Source organism: Hypanus sabinus, chromosome X1, assembly GCF_030144855.1.
Source record: "Hypanus sabinus isolate sHypSab1 chromosome X1, sHypSab1.hap1, whole genome shotgun sequence".
Classification (NCBI taxonomy): Eukaryota; Metazoa; Chordata; class Chondrichthyes; order Myliobatiformes; family Dasyatidae; genus Hypanus; species Hypanus sabinus.
Window position 1 is genome coordinate 56,074,293 of NC_082738.1, and position 18,567 is coordinate 56,092,859.

An 18,567-nucleotide genomic window follows, 5' to 3' on the forward strand; every position below is an offset into this window, starting at 1 on the left:
CGTGCACTTGTGCGGCCATTAAACACTATACCGTGCTTAGAGTGAATAGCCCAAACAAGAGAAAATCTGCGGATGCTGGAAATCCAGGCAACACACACAAAATGCTCCAGCCTGAGGAAGGGCCACAGCCCAAAACATCAGCTGCACTTTTTTCCATAGATGCTGCCTGGCCTACTGAGTTTCTCCAGCATTTTCTGAGTCTTTAAACAGCATCAGTTGAGTGGGGCAGCCACTTAATTGGGTCAAAATGTATGGGTTTCGATTTGTCCCAATTAACCAGAATCCCATGTATTTGTCACTTGACCTAACTGTTAGCAACAGTCTATCACCTTGACTATGATTGAGAGAAGGGCAATTAGCCAGATTAGTCCTGCTTTTAGTGAATACGTCAAACTGAAGCAATTTCTTACATGTTGTGTAACTGCCAGTACTATAGCTGTAACAGAGTAATTTGACTAGAAGCATGCTGGTTTTGGAATGCAAGTCTTCAGTCCCACTCAAGGACATTATTTGTTTCTGAAGCCTTCAGTACATACAGTGCTTTCACACATTTTTTGATATCACATGGAGTGAATCAAACTGGCTTCTGTGATGGTGATCTCAAGCCAAGATGAATAATTTCTGCACTTTGAGCTCCAAAGCTGCTGTTAACCATTGGGATGGGTTCCCAGGTCCCAAACTGTCGCATAGGAAGCACTGCTGTCAATCAGCCATTATCACAACTGCAAAGTTAGGGCAATAATCTTTCATGTTTCAGTGAATTCCATTTACAAATTCCCTTCTTTTATGCTTCTTGGTAAAGAGCATATTCTATTGTAAAATCATCCCTTTTTTTGGCAGGAATCTATTTTTCACTTACTGTTTAACCAACCAATGTTTCATTCTGATCCTGATCAGATCCCTTTTATAAACCCTAGTTTGATATATTTTGTGCTTTACTTTCTTTCCCAAATTGAATATAAACATGATATTATGATGACTGTGCTTTAAATGCTTTTTTTTTTGAAACCAAGTTCACTTCCCACAAGTAAATATAGCATTTCTTCCACCCTACTGGATGGAAATACATTAATCATGAAAAATTTCTGAAACATAGTCAGGTATTCCTCCCTTTCTTTCTCCTTAGCACTATTATGTAATCCACACGGGAATTACGGGGAATGTCCCCTCAATCAATTCTCAGTTATCCTTATACCTCTCTGCAATGGCCACAAATTCATTCCTCAACTCCCCATTATTTCTCAATTCACTTTTCATATCCCCTCATGTTAAACTTCCTCTATCAAATGGATACTAACTCAACTACATCAACCTTTTGTTTAACAATGATTTGGTGAAAACTGCCAACCCAAATTTTGCTTCTTTCTCCATATTTCCTGAGTATCTTGTATCCAAGAATATTATGTATCAATCTTCATCTGCTCTGAGCAACATTTCCATTGGGGCTTAACATCAGAATCTCACGAGATATTAGTCTTATTTATCATACTCCAGCATTTACAAACATATACTTCAAACCCATTTTAGACTACTTCACATTTGATACTTCATTCCTATTTCCTAACATTACTATTTGTCACTTCATCTTCTGAGAGCCTTCATTCTTTATTTCTTACAAATAGGTGTGTAATTCAGATGATTAAATGACTTTGCACTCATTCAAGCCTTATACCTGACAGTATTTTAAACCACTTTTAATGGTTAAGTAGCACCATAAAGAGTCAAGAACTATATTTTATTGTTTACAGGGCAAGTTATTTTTCAGGATTCTTACCTTGTACACATTTTCTTGGTGTGCTCTGAGATGACACCACATTGCTGAAAAAGAGGAGACAGATTTACTGAGAAAGCCCCATGGAATCTGACCAAAAGCAGACTTATCATTCACATAAAACCAGACAATGTGCAAAATGGCAGCATGAGGACATTGGCACAAACAAATAAATGAAACATGCAGGATTGAAATTTATCTTCACTGTACTTCTAGTTTTCCAAGAGCTTTCACACCTCATAGTTGGTTAACACTAACCGTTGTCAGCAATGAGCGCAATTCTTCGGGACCCAGGTTTTCATAGTTGATGCCAGAATTATTGTTGTACTATGCCAGAGAAGAGCAGAAAACGACATACTGTGAGACTTATTTCAGCTTTTATCATACAGTTATATAGCACAAGACCCAACTGTCAGACCATCTTGTTTAATTCCATGTCAGCTAAAATTTATTAGAGTCAACCCATTTCCCAGCCTATAGGTTAGAGTTCATGAAGTGCTCATCCAGTTAACCTTTAATGTAATGATGTTTTCTGTCTACATCGTCCTTTTAGCCAGTGAATTCCAGACCCTGACTATTATTGTATTTATTAATTCCACATTATCCAGCTAGATGCACCTGGGAAAGACTTTGAATCTCAGACAATACCCTTTCATGTTGCTCTATACTGTCTTTCAGATGATAGGAGAGAAAGGCGAATGCAAAGGGAAGCCTTCACAAGTGGGGAACAAGGTATAGACTCTCCTGTCTCATGATTTACCCGACCATGGAGAAATACTCATTCTGAGGTTATCCAACAATCTTACCCTAAAAAAGTGGAGTGAGGGAGAATACCAGAAAAGTGAAAAGGCAAAATCCCTTTCCATTCAGAATTAGAACTAGAGTCTTCCTAGTGATATTTAGAGTGATACAGCATGAAAACAGGCTTCTTGGCCCACCAACTCCATGTGCCCTACTCCTCTTACATTAATCACTTTTTGATAAAGTACCCCTGTGGCAGTTCCCCTCAATAATAAGTGACTTAGTTAAGTAATTTTGGAAACAGTTAAGGAGAACCAAACGGGGGGAGAGGGGGGAGAACCATAGGGACTGGGTTGCTGGCACTGAGTCTGGCGCTATGGCTCGGAAGGGAAGGGAGGAGAAGAGGACTGCAGCAGTGATAGGGGATTCCATAAGAGCAGACAGGAGATTCTGTGGATGTGAAAGAGACACCAGGATGGTATGTTGCCACCCAAGTGCCAGCATCAGGAGTATCTCGGATCATTCTAAAGGGAGATAGTGTACGGTCGGAAATTGTGGAACATATTGGTAACAACAGCACAAGTAGGAAAAGGAGAAGGTCCTAAAGATAGAATACAAAAAGTTAGGTAGAAGACTGAAATGCAGGACTTCATGGGTAGTAATCTATGTATTACTGCCTGAGGCATGCAGCAGCAAGGGTAAAACTAAGATGATTTGGTAAATGAATACATGGCTGATGAACTGGTGTAGGGGGCAGGGCTTCTGATTTCTAGATCATTGACATAGCTTCTGGGGAAGGTATAACCAGTATAAAAAGGACTGAACTCAAGGGACACCAATATACTTGCGGGTAGGTTTGCTGTAACTGTTGGGGACGTTTTAAACTGATTTGGTAGGGAGATGGGAACCAGAGTGATTGGAATGAGGATGGGGCAGTTGATAGTGTGTAGTGAGACTGTGAGGATGGTCAGGCAGATGATAAGGCAAAATTGCAGTCAGTGGGACAAGCTGAAGTGTAACATGGACGCCAAATTGAAAAGGGTGATGAAAACAGGACTGAAGGTGTTATATTTGAATGCATGCAGCATATGGAGTAACATAGATGATCTTGTAGCACAGTCAGAGATTGGCTGGTATAATGCTGTGGGCATCACTGAGTTGTGGCTGAAAGAAGATCATAGTTGGGAGTTAACATCCAAGGATATACATTGTATTGAAAGGACAGGCAGGTAGACAGAAGGGGTGGGGTGTCTCTCTGTTGGAAAGAAATATGAAAACAAATCCTTAGAAAAAGATGACATAGGATCAGAAGACAAAGAATCCTTGCAGGTAAAGTTAAGAAACTGCAAGGTTAAGACGATGCTGATGGGAGTTATATATAGGCCTCAGAACAGTAGCCAGGATGTACACTGCAAAATTACAATGGGAGATACAAAACTATGACAGGGTAACGTTACAATAGTCAGGTATTCAATATGCAGGTAGATTGGGAAAATCTGGTTGGTGTTGGATTCCAAGAGGGGGAATTTGTAGTCTGCCTACAAGGTGGCTTGTGGTTGAGCCTGGTAGATCAGCTACTCTGGATTGGGTGTTGTATAAGAACCAGATTTGATTAGGGAGATTAGGAGAGAGTGATCATAATATGATAGAATTCATCTTGCAATTTGAGAGGGAAAAGCTGAAGTCAGTGTTACAGTGGAGTAAAGAGAATTAGGCACATGAGAGAGGAGCTGGCCAAAGTTGATTGGAAGGGGACACTAGCAGGGATGATGGCAGAGCAGTAATGGCTGGTGTTTCTGTGAGTAATTTGGAAGACACAGTATAGATACATCCCAAAAAAAGTAGTAGCATTTTAAAGTCAGAACATCGCAACTGTGGCTTGACAGGTGATCCAATGAGATTGCGTCTTTTGTAAACCTGTTATGGTGATAGGCAAATTGCAGTGCACTCCAGGTCTTTTCTGAGGCAGAAGTTGATACTAGCCATAATCAACCTCTCAAAATACTTCATCATTGTAGATGTGAGTGCTACTGGACGATAATCATTAAGGAAGCTCACCCTACTCTTCTTGGGCACTGGTATGATTGTTGCCCGTTTGAATCAGGTGGGAACTCCTGACTGTAGCAATGAGAGATTGAAAATGTCTTTGAACACACCTGCCAGTTTGAGAAGACTTGGTATGTCACCAAAGACACTTGCAAATTTCTACAGATGTACCGTGGAGAGCATTCTAACTGGCTGTGTCATCATCTATATGGGGCAGCCACTGTGCAGGGATGTAAGAAGCTGCATAAAGTTGTAAACTCAAGTCAGCTCCATCATGGGCACTAGCCTCCCCAGCATCGAGGACATCTCCAAGAAGCGATACCTCAAAGGCATCATTAAGGATCCCATTACCCGGAACATGCCCTCGTCGCATTGCTACCATCAGCGAAGAGGTACAGGAACCTGAAGGCACATAATCAGTGATTCAGGAAAAGTGTCTTCCCCCTCCCAATAGACTTCTCAATGGACATTTAACCCATGAACACCATCTCACTACATTTTTTGCACTATTTATTTAACTTTTAAATGTATTTCTTACTGTAATTCAGTGTTATTATTATATATTGCAATGTACTGCTGCCACATAACAACTGATTTCAAGACATATGCCAGTGATATTAAATGTGATTCTGATTCTGAAGTCAAAGCCAACATAAAAGTAAAAGAGAGGATATATAATAGAGCAAAAAATAATGGTAAGTTAAGAGTACTGGGACACTTTTAAAAACCACCAGAAGGCAACTAAAAAACCCACAAGGAGGGAAAATATGAAATATGAAGGTAAGCTAGCCAACAATATCAATGACAATACCAAAAGTTTTTTTTTCCCAGATCTATAAGGTGAGAACAGATATTGAGCCACAAAAAAATGATGCTGGAGAGATAGTAATGGGGGACAAGGAAATAGCGGACGAATTAAATGAGCATTTTGCATCAGTCTTCACTGTGGAAGACACTAGCAGTATGCCGGGGGTTTGAGAGTGACAGGGGGCAGAAATGAGTATAGTCACTTTTACTAGGAGAAGGTGTTTGGGAAACTGAAAAGCGTGAAGGTAGATAAGCCACCTGGACCAGGGTTCTGAAAGAGGTAGCTGAAGAGATTGTGGAGGTATTAGTATGATCTTCCAAGAATCACTAGATTCTGGAATGGTTCCAGAGGACTTAAAAATTGTAAATGTCACTCCACTCTTCAAGAAGGGAGGGAAGCAGAAGAAAGGAAGTTATAGGCCAGTTAATCCGACCTCAATGGCTAGAATGATGTTGAAGCTGATTGTTAAGGATTTGTTTTCGGGGTACTTGGAGCCACGTAATACAATAGGCCAAAGTCAGCATGGCTTCCTTAAGGGAAAATCTTGCCCGACTAGTCTGTTGGAATTCTTCACATAGCAAGCAGGATAAACAAAGGAGAAAACATAATCATATTTTATGTTGTGTGTATCAATGGGCATCTTTACTTCTTATGTACTAAAAATTCACTAATGAAACAGGTGTAGTCAGGGCACTGAGCATTGGAGTTGGGATTATATACTGCAGTTAGATAGGATGTTGCTGAAGCTGCACCTGGTCTATTGTATATACGTAGTTTTAGTTACTCTATTATAGGAAGGGCACAATTTAGCTGGAAAGAATGTAAAGAAGATTTCCAAGAATATTGTCAGGACTCGAAAGCCCAAGTTATAGGAAAAGGTTAGGCAGGCTAGGACTTTATTCTTAGGAGCGTAGCCTGAATGATGACCTTATAGAGGTGTATAAAATCTTGAAGGGCATAGATAAGGTGAATGCACAGTTAGGAAAGGGTTCAAGGGAAATGGGCCAAAATGGAACTAGTTCAGATGGACATTTTGGTCGATATAGACAAGTTGAACCAAAGGGCCAATTGCCCTAAGAAGATGGTAAGCCAAGATGAACTCCTGCAGTAATGTCGGGTCTGTCACAATTGATTTCTAAGAACCATATACAAATGAGGGCCAAGACCCAAAATGTCAACTGTCCATTTCCCTCCACAGGTGCTGCCTGACCCACTGAGTTACTCCTGCACTTTGTTTGTGCTCTGTATTTCAGCAATTGCAGTCTTTTGTGTCATCCACAGCCACCTTCCTTTGTGTGAAATATGATCTTAGCTGGGAAGAGATTTCCTCTGGGTTCCCAATGACTTTCATTACTTCAACAAAGCTCCATGATGCCATATTTTATATAATTTATATGTGATCAGCAGGTCACAATGCTCGTATGTACTCCCAAAAAAAAGACACTCCTTTCAAAGCTCCAGTAAGATTACCAGTGAAATAAAGAAATAATTCAAGGTTATTTTCAAACCCTCCTTGAAAACATGCTTACTGATACGCTGGAATATCCAAACCTGACTGCTCAAAAGGGTGAATAAGCATCAAACCTGGAACTCAAATCCTTCTGAACTCAAGTCTTCAGCTCTACCACTGAGAAGTTGCCTGGTCTCATAACTTTTGTGGTATCCTGTGGTCTCATCCAATTCTTGACACCACGTGGAGTTGAACTGGCTGAAGGTTTGTTTCTGTACTGATATGAACTTCAGGAAAAAAGGGAGAATAGTTCCTCAACTGATTGAATGAAGGCGGTGCAAATGGCCTAGCCTCAACTTTGACATTCTCATGCTGGACCCCACCATGTTCTTGATAGTTATGTAAGCGTCTATCACTATTCACACTGCATATGAAAGGACTGCAGAGCTTCGATCAAATCAATTAGTTATGGGATTGCTCAGCTCCGTCTATTGCAGGCTGCTTTTGAATCTTTTCATAAATAGCTTTGTCACAGTTGCCACAATGGCACCTTATTTTTAAGAGCACCTGGTGCTTCTCTGGTTTGACCCCTCCATACCTCACAAAGAACTAACACTGGTCTCCTACCTAATGGAAATTACAGGATGAGGTTACAGAGGTGCAAAGGATCCAAATGGGAACTAGTATACCCACAGTTCATTGCACTTATATTGAATAAAATCTAAACCCCTCAACCCCACATGGCAATGCCACTAACAAGCATACCTAAAACACAGCCACCAATAACATCACAAAGTGCAGCCTTGATAAATATAAGCAGCTCCAAGCACTCATTGAGTAGCTGCTTTAACATCATTTGGGTTGAATGTATACTGAAACAATAGTGCATTAAGAAAGTATTTTGGCAGTATTTTATATTGATATGCAAGTCAGCTCATAGAGCCAGGGGTTCCCAACCTGGGGTCCATGGACCCATCAGGTTAATGGTGTCTGTACAATGTTCCCTCTAAGGTGTGCGTGTGTGTGCAAGCATCTTTTGCTACTACTGCACAAAGGAATTTAAACCGAGCACAAAAGGTTGTCACCCTTTACCTACCTCATTGGCATATAAAGTATATTTCACAATTGTACACAATCACATTTCCTTTTCCGGTTTCTAATGCAGACGGTGTTGACAATGTAGAGTTTACAATGATTTGTCTGCATATTTTAGAACTGGCTTATTTATACTGCTTTTATTGAAAGAATTATTCAGTGCACATGTTGTTGTCACTAGGCAAAACTTTGCACAGCACCAATTTTTGCGCACACTGGTCATTACAAGTTAGAAGGAAAGTTGGATCCTGGGCATTCCCCCTCCTGCACACATTTAAATCAAGCACTCACATTATGTATAAGCAAAACTGAGATATGCTTTATTACCTTGAATGGATCAGAATTTCCACTGAGTTCTCCTGCAAAAAAACCAAAGCTAATTTAATCAGACTGGTTTCATGCACGTCAAGATTTTAACATAAAGACCAAGGAAAACTTCAATAAGACCAGAAAATATTCACAAAATATTTAGAAACAGAAAAGCTTCTCATCTTTTGCAACTTCTCCTTGATTTCCACTAGTGTCAGCAGTTGTTCAGTGTGCTTTCCATGTGGCTAGATCCTCGCATGATTCTATGGAGTGAGTGTTATCAGCTTGCACAACAGCGTCAGAGCTGGACCTTGCCATCATCCACATCACGCACAGGCACTTCCACAAAACAGAATCAAAAACCAACAGCCACGGTAGGAAACAAGACCAATTTTTTCCATCAAGCCGGCAATTCAACATTCCTGTAACTCTACTGAGATCAAACTACTGAGCATTAGCCACACTGGAAACTAATATAATGAATTTTAAAGAAACTTGTGGAGAATGGTAACTTCTCATAAATATAACTTGGTACAATATCCTAATTAATTTACCAAATGAGTTAAAAAGGTACATGCTGCATCTCTGCAATGGTACGATTGTGTCATTAAACTAAAACTGATTGGCCATTGCATGGTCTGCATTAAATTTCTCAAATACTGACATTCTGACATATGGAGCACTTCTGAAATTTGCATGTTTCTGTGAACATTGTGCTTTATCAAACTGGACTGACTGTGCTGAGATGCACAGACCAGAGTAACAGTTATAGCACCTGTGACAATGAAAATAGAACTGTTATTATAATTTACATTCTTTAAACCTAAAGTGAAAAAGTCAAACCAATTTCTAAGATATTTGTGATTTAGTAAAAAGAGGAAAAATTATGTACTAAATAAGCAATCTTAGCAATTGCTTTGCTAAAAACTTAATGGGCTGATGGCCTTCAGTCTCACCTTAGCAATTTTATCATTCTACTAGTATTTATGTTTTAACCTCTCAGACAGGAATTTTTATCACCAACCAACCCCATCTCCACAAATCCCGTCATCTTCCCAACACCATCCGACATTCTGATGAAGGATCATTGACCCGAAACACTAATTCTAAATTCACCACAGATGCTGCCTATCCTGCCATGTATTTCCTGAACTTTCTACTTCACCATCCCCCAAGTCACTTTGAAATTCAAGATAGTAGCTGGCTTCAGCAGGACTAAATTCATTGCATGGCATTGGCAATATCTGCTTTGGAAAAAGTAATCAAATAATTTGTTGATAAGAGTTATAAGCCTGTTAGCTGATTCATAATGTCAATGGAAAATAATTCTTACTCCAAGCGTATGACCATAGATTGATAAAATTAATTAGTTATTTGGATGTACTTGAAGCAAGGTTCTCTCAAATCAACAAACTTCATTGCCATTGCAATGCTGTTAATCTAATTCCTTTATTGTTTACACTGGATGTTACAGCCAGAAGCTCACCTGCAAAAGGGCATTCATCAACTAAATCTGAAGAAAGGACAGAATACCTTGGTGAATAGTTTTAATTTTGCTCTTGCTGATTCTTAGACCTCTGTTTAATTTTAAAGTTTCTGAAACTTTGCTAGATATCAATTAAGTTTCAATGTATTTATTGCATGTGGATATTGGATTATGCTTTAGTGACCCCACAACATTACTTAAATGACAAAAAAAAAGCAAATCAAAAATTTTCTGCAGGCTGATTTGTACCTAATACTGCCTTTCATAATGCACAACTCGCTTTGCTGTCATTCAGTCTCGAGACACATTAAGGATCAGGGTGCAAAGCAAGTACGTTCTCAACCTGTCCATTTTTGGTACATATAGCATAAAATTTCTCTGCTGAAGATGTGAAACAGCCCGTAGTAAGAGGTATTCCAAGTGGAAAACAAAAGTATCATATTACAAACATCCCAAAAAAAAATAAGCTCACCGTTTTTATGTTTTAGAGATTTGGATCTCCGTGGTGAATTAGGATTCTGAAAGACAGAAGCAGCTCTTTAAACAGCAGCAGCTATGTTGGTGCATGTCATCAGGACAAGAGTCTTCTCACCTGAAATACGACTAACTCTAAGCAGGTACATACCTTGTCAGATTTTCTCTTCTTTGCTGGATAAAACAGAAGATAAAAATTAGTTGATATGGAAAAAATACTTCTAAAGCAACGTGTTTTAAGGGAACTAAATTAACTTTGTCAATTGAGAATCCACATTAGCTATGCGCATATCAAACGAGAGTATGAAACAAAGTGTAGCACACAGAACAATTACAGAAATATACTTTCAAGCATTACCAAGCAGATGTTAACATATGATCGAGGAGGAATTGGTATTGTTAAAAATTACCTTTTTTCTCAGATCCATATGACCAGTCATTATCATTGATGTCATCATTGTCCTCTTGGTCACTTTCAGATTTACTGAGGTTGTTGCTACTGGCTATTCTACAACATAAAACAAAATACACATAAACATAATCTCTATTACATTAAAGTCTTTGGCATTGAATATAAATAAGTGGATTTTCAACTGTAATGAAAATGAAAGCATTATCCACTACTACACTGTGAAACTAACTACAAGTAATAACACTGCCAGTAATTTTTGACCCTCCATAACCAGCCATTTCTCAATTGTTTCCACAAGATCAGTCAAAAATTCTTGGTACTGCTATTAATTCATTACTTTAGTGCACAAGTTTAATTTGAGATTTTAATGGCATACTAAGCCATAATTGTTTATTAGCAGTGTTGGTAATTCTAAACATAAATTTACATATGTAAATTTGTCTTAAGTGATTATTTTTATAGTTGATCACTTTTTAACTTCTACCTTATTCTAGTACAGGCATGGGCAAACTACGGCCCACGGGCCATATGCTTTTTAATCCGGCCCGCAGAACTTGATGAAATTATATTAATAAACCTTGTTAACGTTTTCTCCCCGCAATTCCGGCGTTTTCCCAATAGATGACGCACTCTATATACATTGACCTTTGTTGAGGTGCAGCGTATTACTCCACATTTGCGCTTTACTTTGTGACCTTGTGGCGACCCATTTCCTGGCACATCCGAACCGGCTCACAATTAGCCAGCGTTCCGGCTAAGAGAGATCGCCTGCGGGGATTTGCGAGCACAGAGCTCCGCATACTGGCGCGTTCTCCCTGCTTTGTCATTGTGCGGGTCGTTGTTGAGTTTTGGCACAGGGGACAATTGTATAAGAAGGAGCAGGACAAGCAGACCTGCATCTCCTACCGTTTTTGAAATAAAGACAGTCAGGAGGAGAGTGACGATGATAATATCTTGAAGGATAACAGAATTTTCAGTGCTTTAAAATAATAACTGTTACTATTAAAAAAAGCTGTATTTTATTCATTTAATTTTCAGTGTTTTAAAAGTCATTTCAATAAATAGCTAAATACCATGGGACTTCAAAGACAGATATTTTGTTGTAATGCATTTGTTCATTTTCAATTGAAATTAAAGCACATGTTTTCTACATATCCCATGATATTTTATTTTCTCTTATGAGGTGTATTACCAAAACACTCCGTCCATCTGCTCCTGGTCCGGCCCCCACTGTCAAATTTTAGAACCCTTTGTGGCCCTCAAGTCAAAAAGTTTGCCCACCCCTGTTCTAGTATGTTGAATCTGCACTCAGCAGCCAGTTTATTAGGCACACCTGTACACCTCACTAATGCAAATATCTAATCAGCCAACCATGTGGCAGCAACACAATGCATAAAAGCAAGCAGACATAGTCAAGAGGTTCAGTTGTTGTTCAGACCAAACATCAGAATGTCAAAGAAATCTGATCTAAGTGGCTTTGACTGTAGAATGATTGTTGGTGCCAGACAGGGTGGTTTGGGTATCTCAGACACTGCTGCACTCCTGGGATTTTCATGCACAGTCTCTAGAGTTACAGAGAACGGTACAGCAAACAGAGAACATCCAAGGAGTGGCAGCTCTGTGGGTGAAAATGCCTCCTTAATGAGAGAGGTCTGAAGAAAACGGCCAGCCTGGTTTAAGCTAACAGGAAAGTGCCAGTAACTCAAATAACCACACAATACAACAGTGGTGTGCAGAAGAACATCTCTGAATACACTGCACGTCAAATCTTGAAGTGGATGGGCTACAGCAGCAGAAGACTACAAACATACACTCAGTGGCCACTGAGTGTATATATTACATTCACAAGCTAAATATCTTTTCCTTCCTGATGTGCTGATAAATCTTCAGAATACTTAAGCACTCATCTAACTGGTGACATGACAGTTGCTGGATGCTACAGATTTTATTTTAATGCTAGCCATTGACACCGAAAATGTCAAAATTATTCCCAGAATAAAATCCCTTTCACCTTTGTGGACAGATTTCCTCTGTTTCATTCCTGATCACAAAATGCAGGGCAATTTTGCTGACTTTTTTTGTCAAGAGAGATTTCTTTACAAGTAATGATGTGTTAAATTCACAAAAGAACAATTCAGAGTATTTCATGCAGTGTCGTAACATGGCAATCACTGCTGAATGACAAACTCAGAATGACACCATCTAAGGCAAAACAGTTCACCGGACTGGTACTACATCCATCCGCCACCGTAAACATTTGCCTCCTCCACCAGTGTATCGTAATTGTAATTAGCATCATCCACAAAATGCAATACAGTTACTTCCTCAATGATCTTACTGTCTAAAGATCAATCCTCTACCACCAGGAGGAAGCAGTAATGGGAAATCTATCCTTACAGGTTTCCGTCAAAGTTAAATGGCATCCCAACTATGAAATACATGTGCAGTTCCTTCAATGCCATGCATATTTTGGAACTGCCTCACCAATAGCACTGTTTTAATACCTCCAGTAGAAGGTTTTCACAAGGTCAAGAAGATGACAGCATCAGCTTATCGAGGATACTCTGCCAACATAAAATTACATTAAAAATTTAAAGCTCGAGAAGGTGGCCATTAAATGCTTATGTGGCGACCCACATCCCAGTGCACTCGAACCGGCTCACAAAGTGGCGCGTGCCAGCATTGAAGCCAGTCCCAAAAAGGGCGCCAAGTCTGCTTCACCAGCAAGGGGAAAAGCCCGCGCGTGGGACGGGACTGTGAATACGCATTCCCGCCCGGGGAGGGCGGGAACAGGAAGGCTTTAAAGTGAGGCCGCGAAGTTCGAATAAATCTCTTTTGCAACTGCAGCTCATCGACTACGTGTCATTATTTCAGCGCTGAGTATAGCACACCGCTACAATTGGTGATCCCGACAGCCCAAATGATATTTGAGCCGAAGATGAACGATGCCGCATCTGTTCATGCAGTTTCGTTAAAACTGCCAAGCTTCTGGACGTTGCGACCTCACCTATGGTTCCAGCAAGCAGAAGCCCAATTCCACATTCAGCAGATAACCTCGGAGGACACACGTTACTACTACGTGGTGAGCCCCCTCGACCAGGAAACAGCGGCCCAGGTTGAGGAGTTCATACAGTCTCCCCCAGCAGACGGCAAATACACGGAATTCAAAGCCCTGCTCATAAGGACTTTCGGACTCTCATGGCGCGAGCGGGCTGCCCGCTTACTGCACCTGGATGGTTTAGGAGACAGAGTGCCATCGGCTTTGATGAACGAGATGCTCTCCCTGGCCGGAGGTCACAAGCCCTGCCTCATGTTTGAGCAGGCATTCCTGGAGCAGCTGCCCAAGGACATACGCCTGCTGCTGTCCGACGTGGATTTCAGCGACCCCCAGAAGGTGGTGGCCTGGGTGGACGTGCTGTGGAAAGCCATGAAGGAGAGTGGGGCATCCATCGCACAGATCACCAGGCCACGCTCCCAGCAGAAGACCAGACCAGGCCTGGCAGCAGAACACACTAACCCCAGACGGAAGGGTGAGGAGACCAACGAACAATGGTGCTTCTACCACCAGCGGTGGGGCGCAGAAGCCCACCGCTGTAGCCCGCCCTGCAAGTTCCCGGGAAACACCAGGGCCAGACGCCGCTGATAGCTACGGCAGCTGGCCATCGGGATAGCCTCCTGTATGTGTGGGACAAGCGGTCGGGATGCCGCTTTTTGGTTGACACCGGCCCTCCCTTTACTTGTAAATACTCTGCAGTGCAGATTTTTGAATTACAACATGTGACAAAATCCAAACCTGCCTTGCTGTATGAGAAGTAAGACAAACACAAATAATTATACTCCAACCAATATTCAATACTATTAAATCATCAATTCAAAACTGGCATTCATATAAGAACTCCAGAGATCACTCATTTAATGTCACCCTGGCACTAACTGCATGAACTGATACAATAAAATAAAAGTGGATATTTAGATTATGCTCTTCATTGTTACTTGGGCAAATATTGTATAAAATGGTTATGGATGACTACTACAATTGTGCTAGCATACTTGCAGAAGCTTTGTACTGTTCATCTGGAAGATGCTGATCTGTAATAGTTGGCAGAGAGATCACTGAGCCATAGGTCTCAGGAATAAATACCTTGAAGCGACTAAAATAAAAGCACTGGAGCATTAATGAACTTGCACAGTTATTTGACAGTTCCAAATAAAACCAATAACGACAGCAACTTTTATGGAAATCAAGTCCCAAATCTACAGTAGGACTAGCAACCTAATAACCTGAATGGGAATTCCTCTGTATATGGAGAAAAACATTCCACTTCCTTGGTAAACTTAAGTTTAATTGCTTCTTACCGTTTTAAGCCAGTTTGTAAAATTTTCTTTTAAGTTATTTTCAGGAATCTCAAGAATTTCTAATATGGAGGCCTTGTTACACCCTATTGCTCTCTGCAGCTGGCCCCGGTAATTGCAGGTGGGAGGAGAATGAGTAGCACATTTAGTGCCTGTCCCTTTGTAAAACATTGCAAGGGACCGTACAGGAATCTTAGTGTAGATTGACCTAGGACAGGGGTTGGCAACCTTTACCACTGAAAGAGCCATATGGACCCATTTCCCACAGAAAAGAAAACACTGGGAGCCACAAAACCCGTTTGACATTTAAAATGAAATAACACTGCATACAACGGTTTTTTTTTGGCTTTATGCTATGTATAAACAAACTATAATGTGTTGCATTTATGAAATTGATGAACTCCTGCAGAGAAAACAAAATTACATTTCTGCATGCAACAAAAACATTTTGAACTCTGAAAAAAAGACGTTGGGTTGAAGGTTACTCCATAGTTAGCCTACCTTGGATCGAAAAATTAAAAGAAATCGCCACTGGCGGGTGTCAGGCATTGGCAGTGGTGACGTATATTAATAGCGATAAAAAACACGTTGTAGCGGTGTGCTACACGCAGCGCTAAAATAACGACACTGCAGTCAAAGGTAACTTTATTCGAACTAAACAGCCTTGCTTTAAAGCCTCCCTCAACCCGCCCCCCCGTGGGCGTGGATGCTTCAAAAGACACGTACTCACAAACCCCCGTAGGCTATCTCCCTTAGCCGGAACGGTGGCTAATTGTGAGCCGGTTCGGATGTGCCAGGAAATGGGGTCGCCACAACGTTTTATTTAGATTGTACAAGATCAGCATAATCTTCAAATTTTGAATTACATTTCAAAAACTAACAAACCACGGGGAGCCGCAGCACAGAGATGAAAGAGCCGCAGGCGGCTCCAGAGCCGCGGGTTGCCGACCCTTGGCCTAGAATGTGGAGGAAGGACCAAAAGTATGAATGATGATAGAAAGGGGGAAATAAGAACATGATGAAGTCCTTCAGATAATGAGAAGATATTTAAAGTTTAATAAAAGTTACTTTTCACTGACAAGACAATAATTAAGCTGTTCAATTTTAATATTACAATTTCTTAGGATTTCTCTGAACAATTATTAAAGCTGCGTGTCCTCGACTTCATCTCACAGCAAACTATCTGCACCAGTTTTGCCTCAAAATGAGGCTGACAGTTCCTTGAAAAGGCAGTATATCAAATGAAAAACAAACACTACTGAAGTTTTAAATTTGTCAAAATTCAGTCCTAAATTCACAATATTAAATCACATATTTGGAGAGTCATGCGAGAAGATAACCAAAATGTGATCATCTTCCAGTAGGGAGACACATGATCCTCCGGGGGGTGGGAGGGGGGGAAGAGATACCGTTTTCTGATGCAGCAAGTAAGAGCACTGAGTATATAATTTAGGATGCAATGCTGCAATTGTACAAGACAGTGGTAAGGCCATAGATAGGGTGCAAGTGTAGTCTTTCTCCTACTGTTGGAATCAACAACTTCACGAAGAAAATCTGAAACAGTAACAACTAAAGTACAGTCTTCCTTGAACTCACAAAACTGTTGACCCAGCTAACTGGGAGGGATTGTATAGGATTCTTTGCAAATATAGCTACCCATGGTAATTTATTTTTAGCTTACATCTGTTACACAATGGCTTGCGAGCTGTAATCATAACTCATCTCCACCAAGCTTCTGCTCAAATGGAACGAATCTCATGGATAAAAGGAAACTGTTGAACCTATGTCACCTGCACTGGAGAACCAAGATGACTTGATGTGTTAAAGCATGCATCTGCATGTTGGAGTAGAGGTTAAATTCTATTTTTTTTGTATCTACTACAGGTGTCCCCCATTTTTCAAACGTTCGCTTTACGACACCTCGATGCTATGAAAGACCTACACTAGTTAACTGTTTTCACTAACAGAAGGTGTTTTCACTGTTACGAAAAAGGCAGCGCGAGAAAAAGGCAGTGCGTGCACCGAGCTGCCAAGCTCCTCCCCCTGAACTGCATTCTAGCCAGCATTGCTTAAATACATGCCTCTGAGCATCTGTGCTTTATGTCGATTTATTTTGTGCATCCATTATCAAGATAAGTTCCAAGGTATCAGAAAAGCCTAAAACAGCACGTAAAGGTGTTACACTTAGCGTAAAACTAGACATAATTAATCGTTTCGATGGTGGTGAACAAAGTAAGGATATAGTGAGTTTGGCTAAGGGTTTGTGGAAGTTGACGAAGATGATGTTGAAGAGGTTTTGGCATCCCATGACCAAGAACTGACAAGTGAAGAGCTATGAAGAGGAAAGGATAACAAATGAAGCCGAATGCAGTAGCGAACGGCCCGAAAGTGAAGTCATCCAGGAACTGAACGTAAAGCAATTGTGTGAGATTTTCGCTGGGATTAACAACACTGAATGATTGTAGAAAAGTATGACTTTAGTTTTGTAATGGTCTGTAGGTGGGGGGACGTCACGTGATGACGTAGGATCGAGACGTGGAAATACAGCTCTCCCGTAAAAACCAGTAAAATAATGTTTAAGTGAAGAAAAGTTAGTAAATGCTTTTTAAAAATTACTTATAAACTACTCAGGATTGTCTTAAGATATGTCTCCTAAACAGAAGCAGAAGAAAACTACTACTTTGAAGACAACACAAGTTGGAAAAGAATCAAAGCCGGCTGCCATGAAAGAGCCTCGGGCTCAAGTGCATTTTACATCCGGCGATACAGAACAGGAAATTGCGGCAACATCAACCGTCTCCAAAAAAAAGAGCAACAGGAATTGCACATGTATGAAGGAAGGGGTATGCGCAAACACGAGCAACCCAAATTACAAATCCCAGCTATGATTGGAACTGAAAGTGAAAATGAGGTGGAATCAGATTCCCTGGATAAATCAGACAAAGATGAAGAGACAAATAAAGAAGAGCAACAGGAAGAGGTTGGAGGTGATATTGGAGACACAAAAAAATCTTTGGTGCAAATAATGCATAAATTAAAAGCATTAAAAGTAATAAAAAAACATATTAAAATATGAAGATTATGTTTGATAAAATGATGAAAAGACAGGACAAAATGGACAAGAAAATTAAAAACTTGGAAGAAATAATGGGAGACACCATTGATAGAGTGAATAAAATGGAAGATAATATTTCTGCCTGGACATCAGAAAGAAAACGGTTGTTGGAAAAAGTGGATGTACTTGAAAATTTTAGCAGACGAAATAATATTAAGATTGTTGGACTTAAAGAAGGTATAGAGGGAGAGGATCCAATAAATTATTTTCAAAAATGGATTCTGGATATTTTGGAAATGGAAGAAGGAATCCAGTTAATTGAAACTGAAAGGGCTCAGAGCCTTAAGATCAAGACCTCAAGTTGATCAAAACCTATGATCAATCTTGATAAAATGCTTAAGATATCAAGATAAAGAAAAGATCCTGAAGGCGGCTGCCTAACGTGCCAGAAAGAGAAACGGACCTTTGATGATAGAAGGGAAAACAGCTCTTTTCTATCCTGATATAAGTTATGGCTTTTTGAAGAGAAAGAAGGAATTTAACCCAGTGCAAAAAGTTTTATGGGAA

The 18,567-nt window shown here is 40.3% G+C and overlaps 1 protein-coding gene across 5 annotated transcripts in view; it reads right to left on the reverse strand.

The window, feature by feature from the left end:
- Window positions 1–18,567, reverse strand: part of atxn7l3a (ataxin 7 like 3a) — a 56,253-nt gene that overhangs the window by 14,231 nt on the left and 23,455 nt on the right. For all 5 annotated transcript variants that reach the window (XR_009509042.1, XM_059956613.1, XM_059956611.1 and 2 more), the window contains 6 exons: window positions 10,591–10,688; window positions 10,332–10,354; window positions 10,179–10,224; window positions 8,239–8,270; window positions 2,030–2,098; window positions 1,775–1,818 (listed from right to left, as the gene is read on the reverse strand). Coding sequence is in view for 4 of the 5 variants with exons in the window: in XM_059956613.1 (XP_059812596.1) it covers window positions 1,775–1,818; window positions 2,030–2,098; window positions 8,239–8,270; window positions 10,179–10,224; window positions 10,332–10,354; window positions 10,591–10,688 (312 nt within the window). In the remaining variant the exon portion in view is untranslated. The remainder of the gene's footprint in view (window positions 1–1,774; window positions 1,819–2,029; window positions 2,099–8,238; window positions 8,271–10,178; window positions 10,225–10,331; window positions 10,355–10,590; window positions 10,689–18,567) is intronic.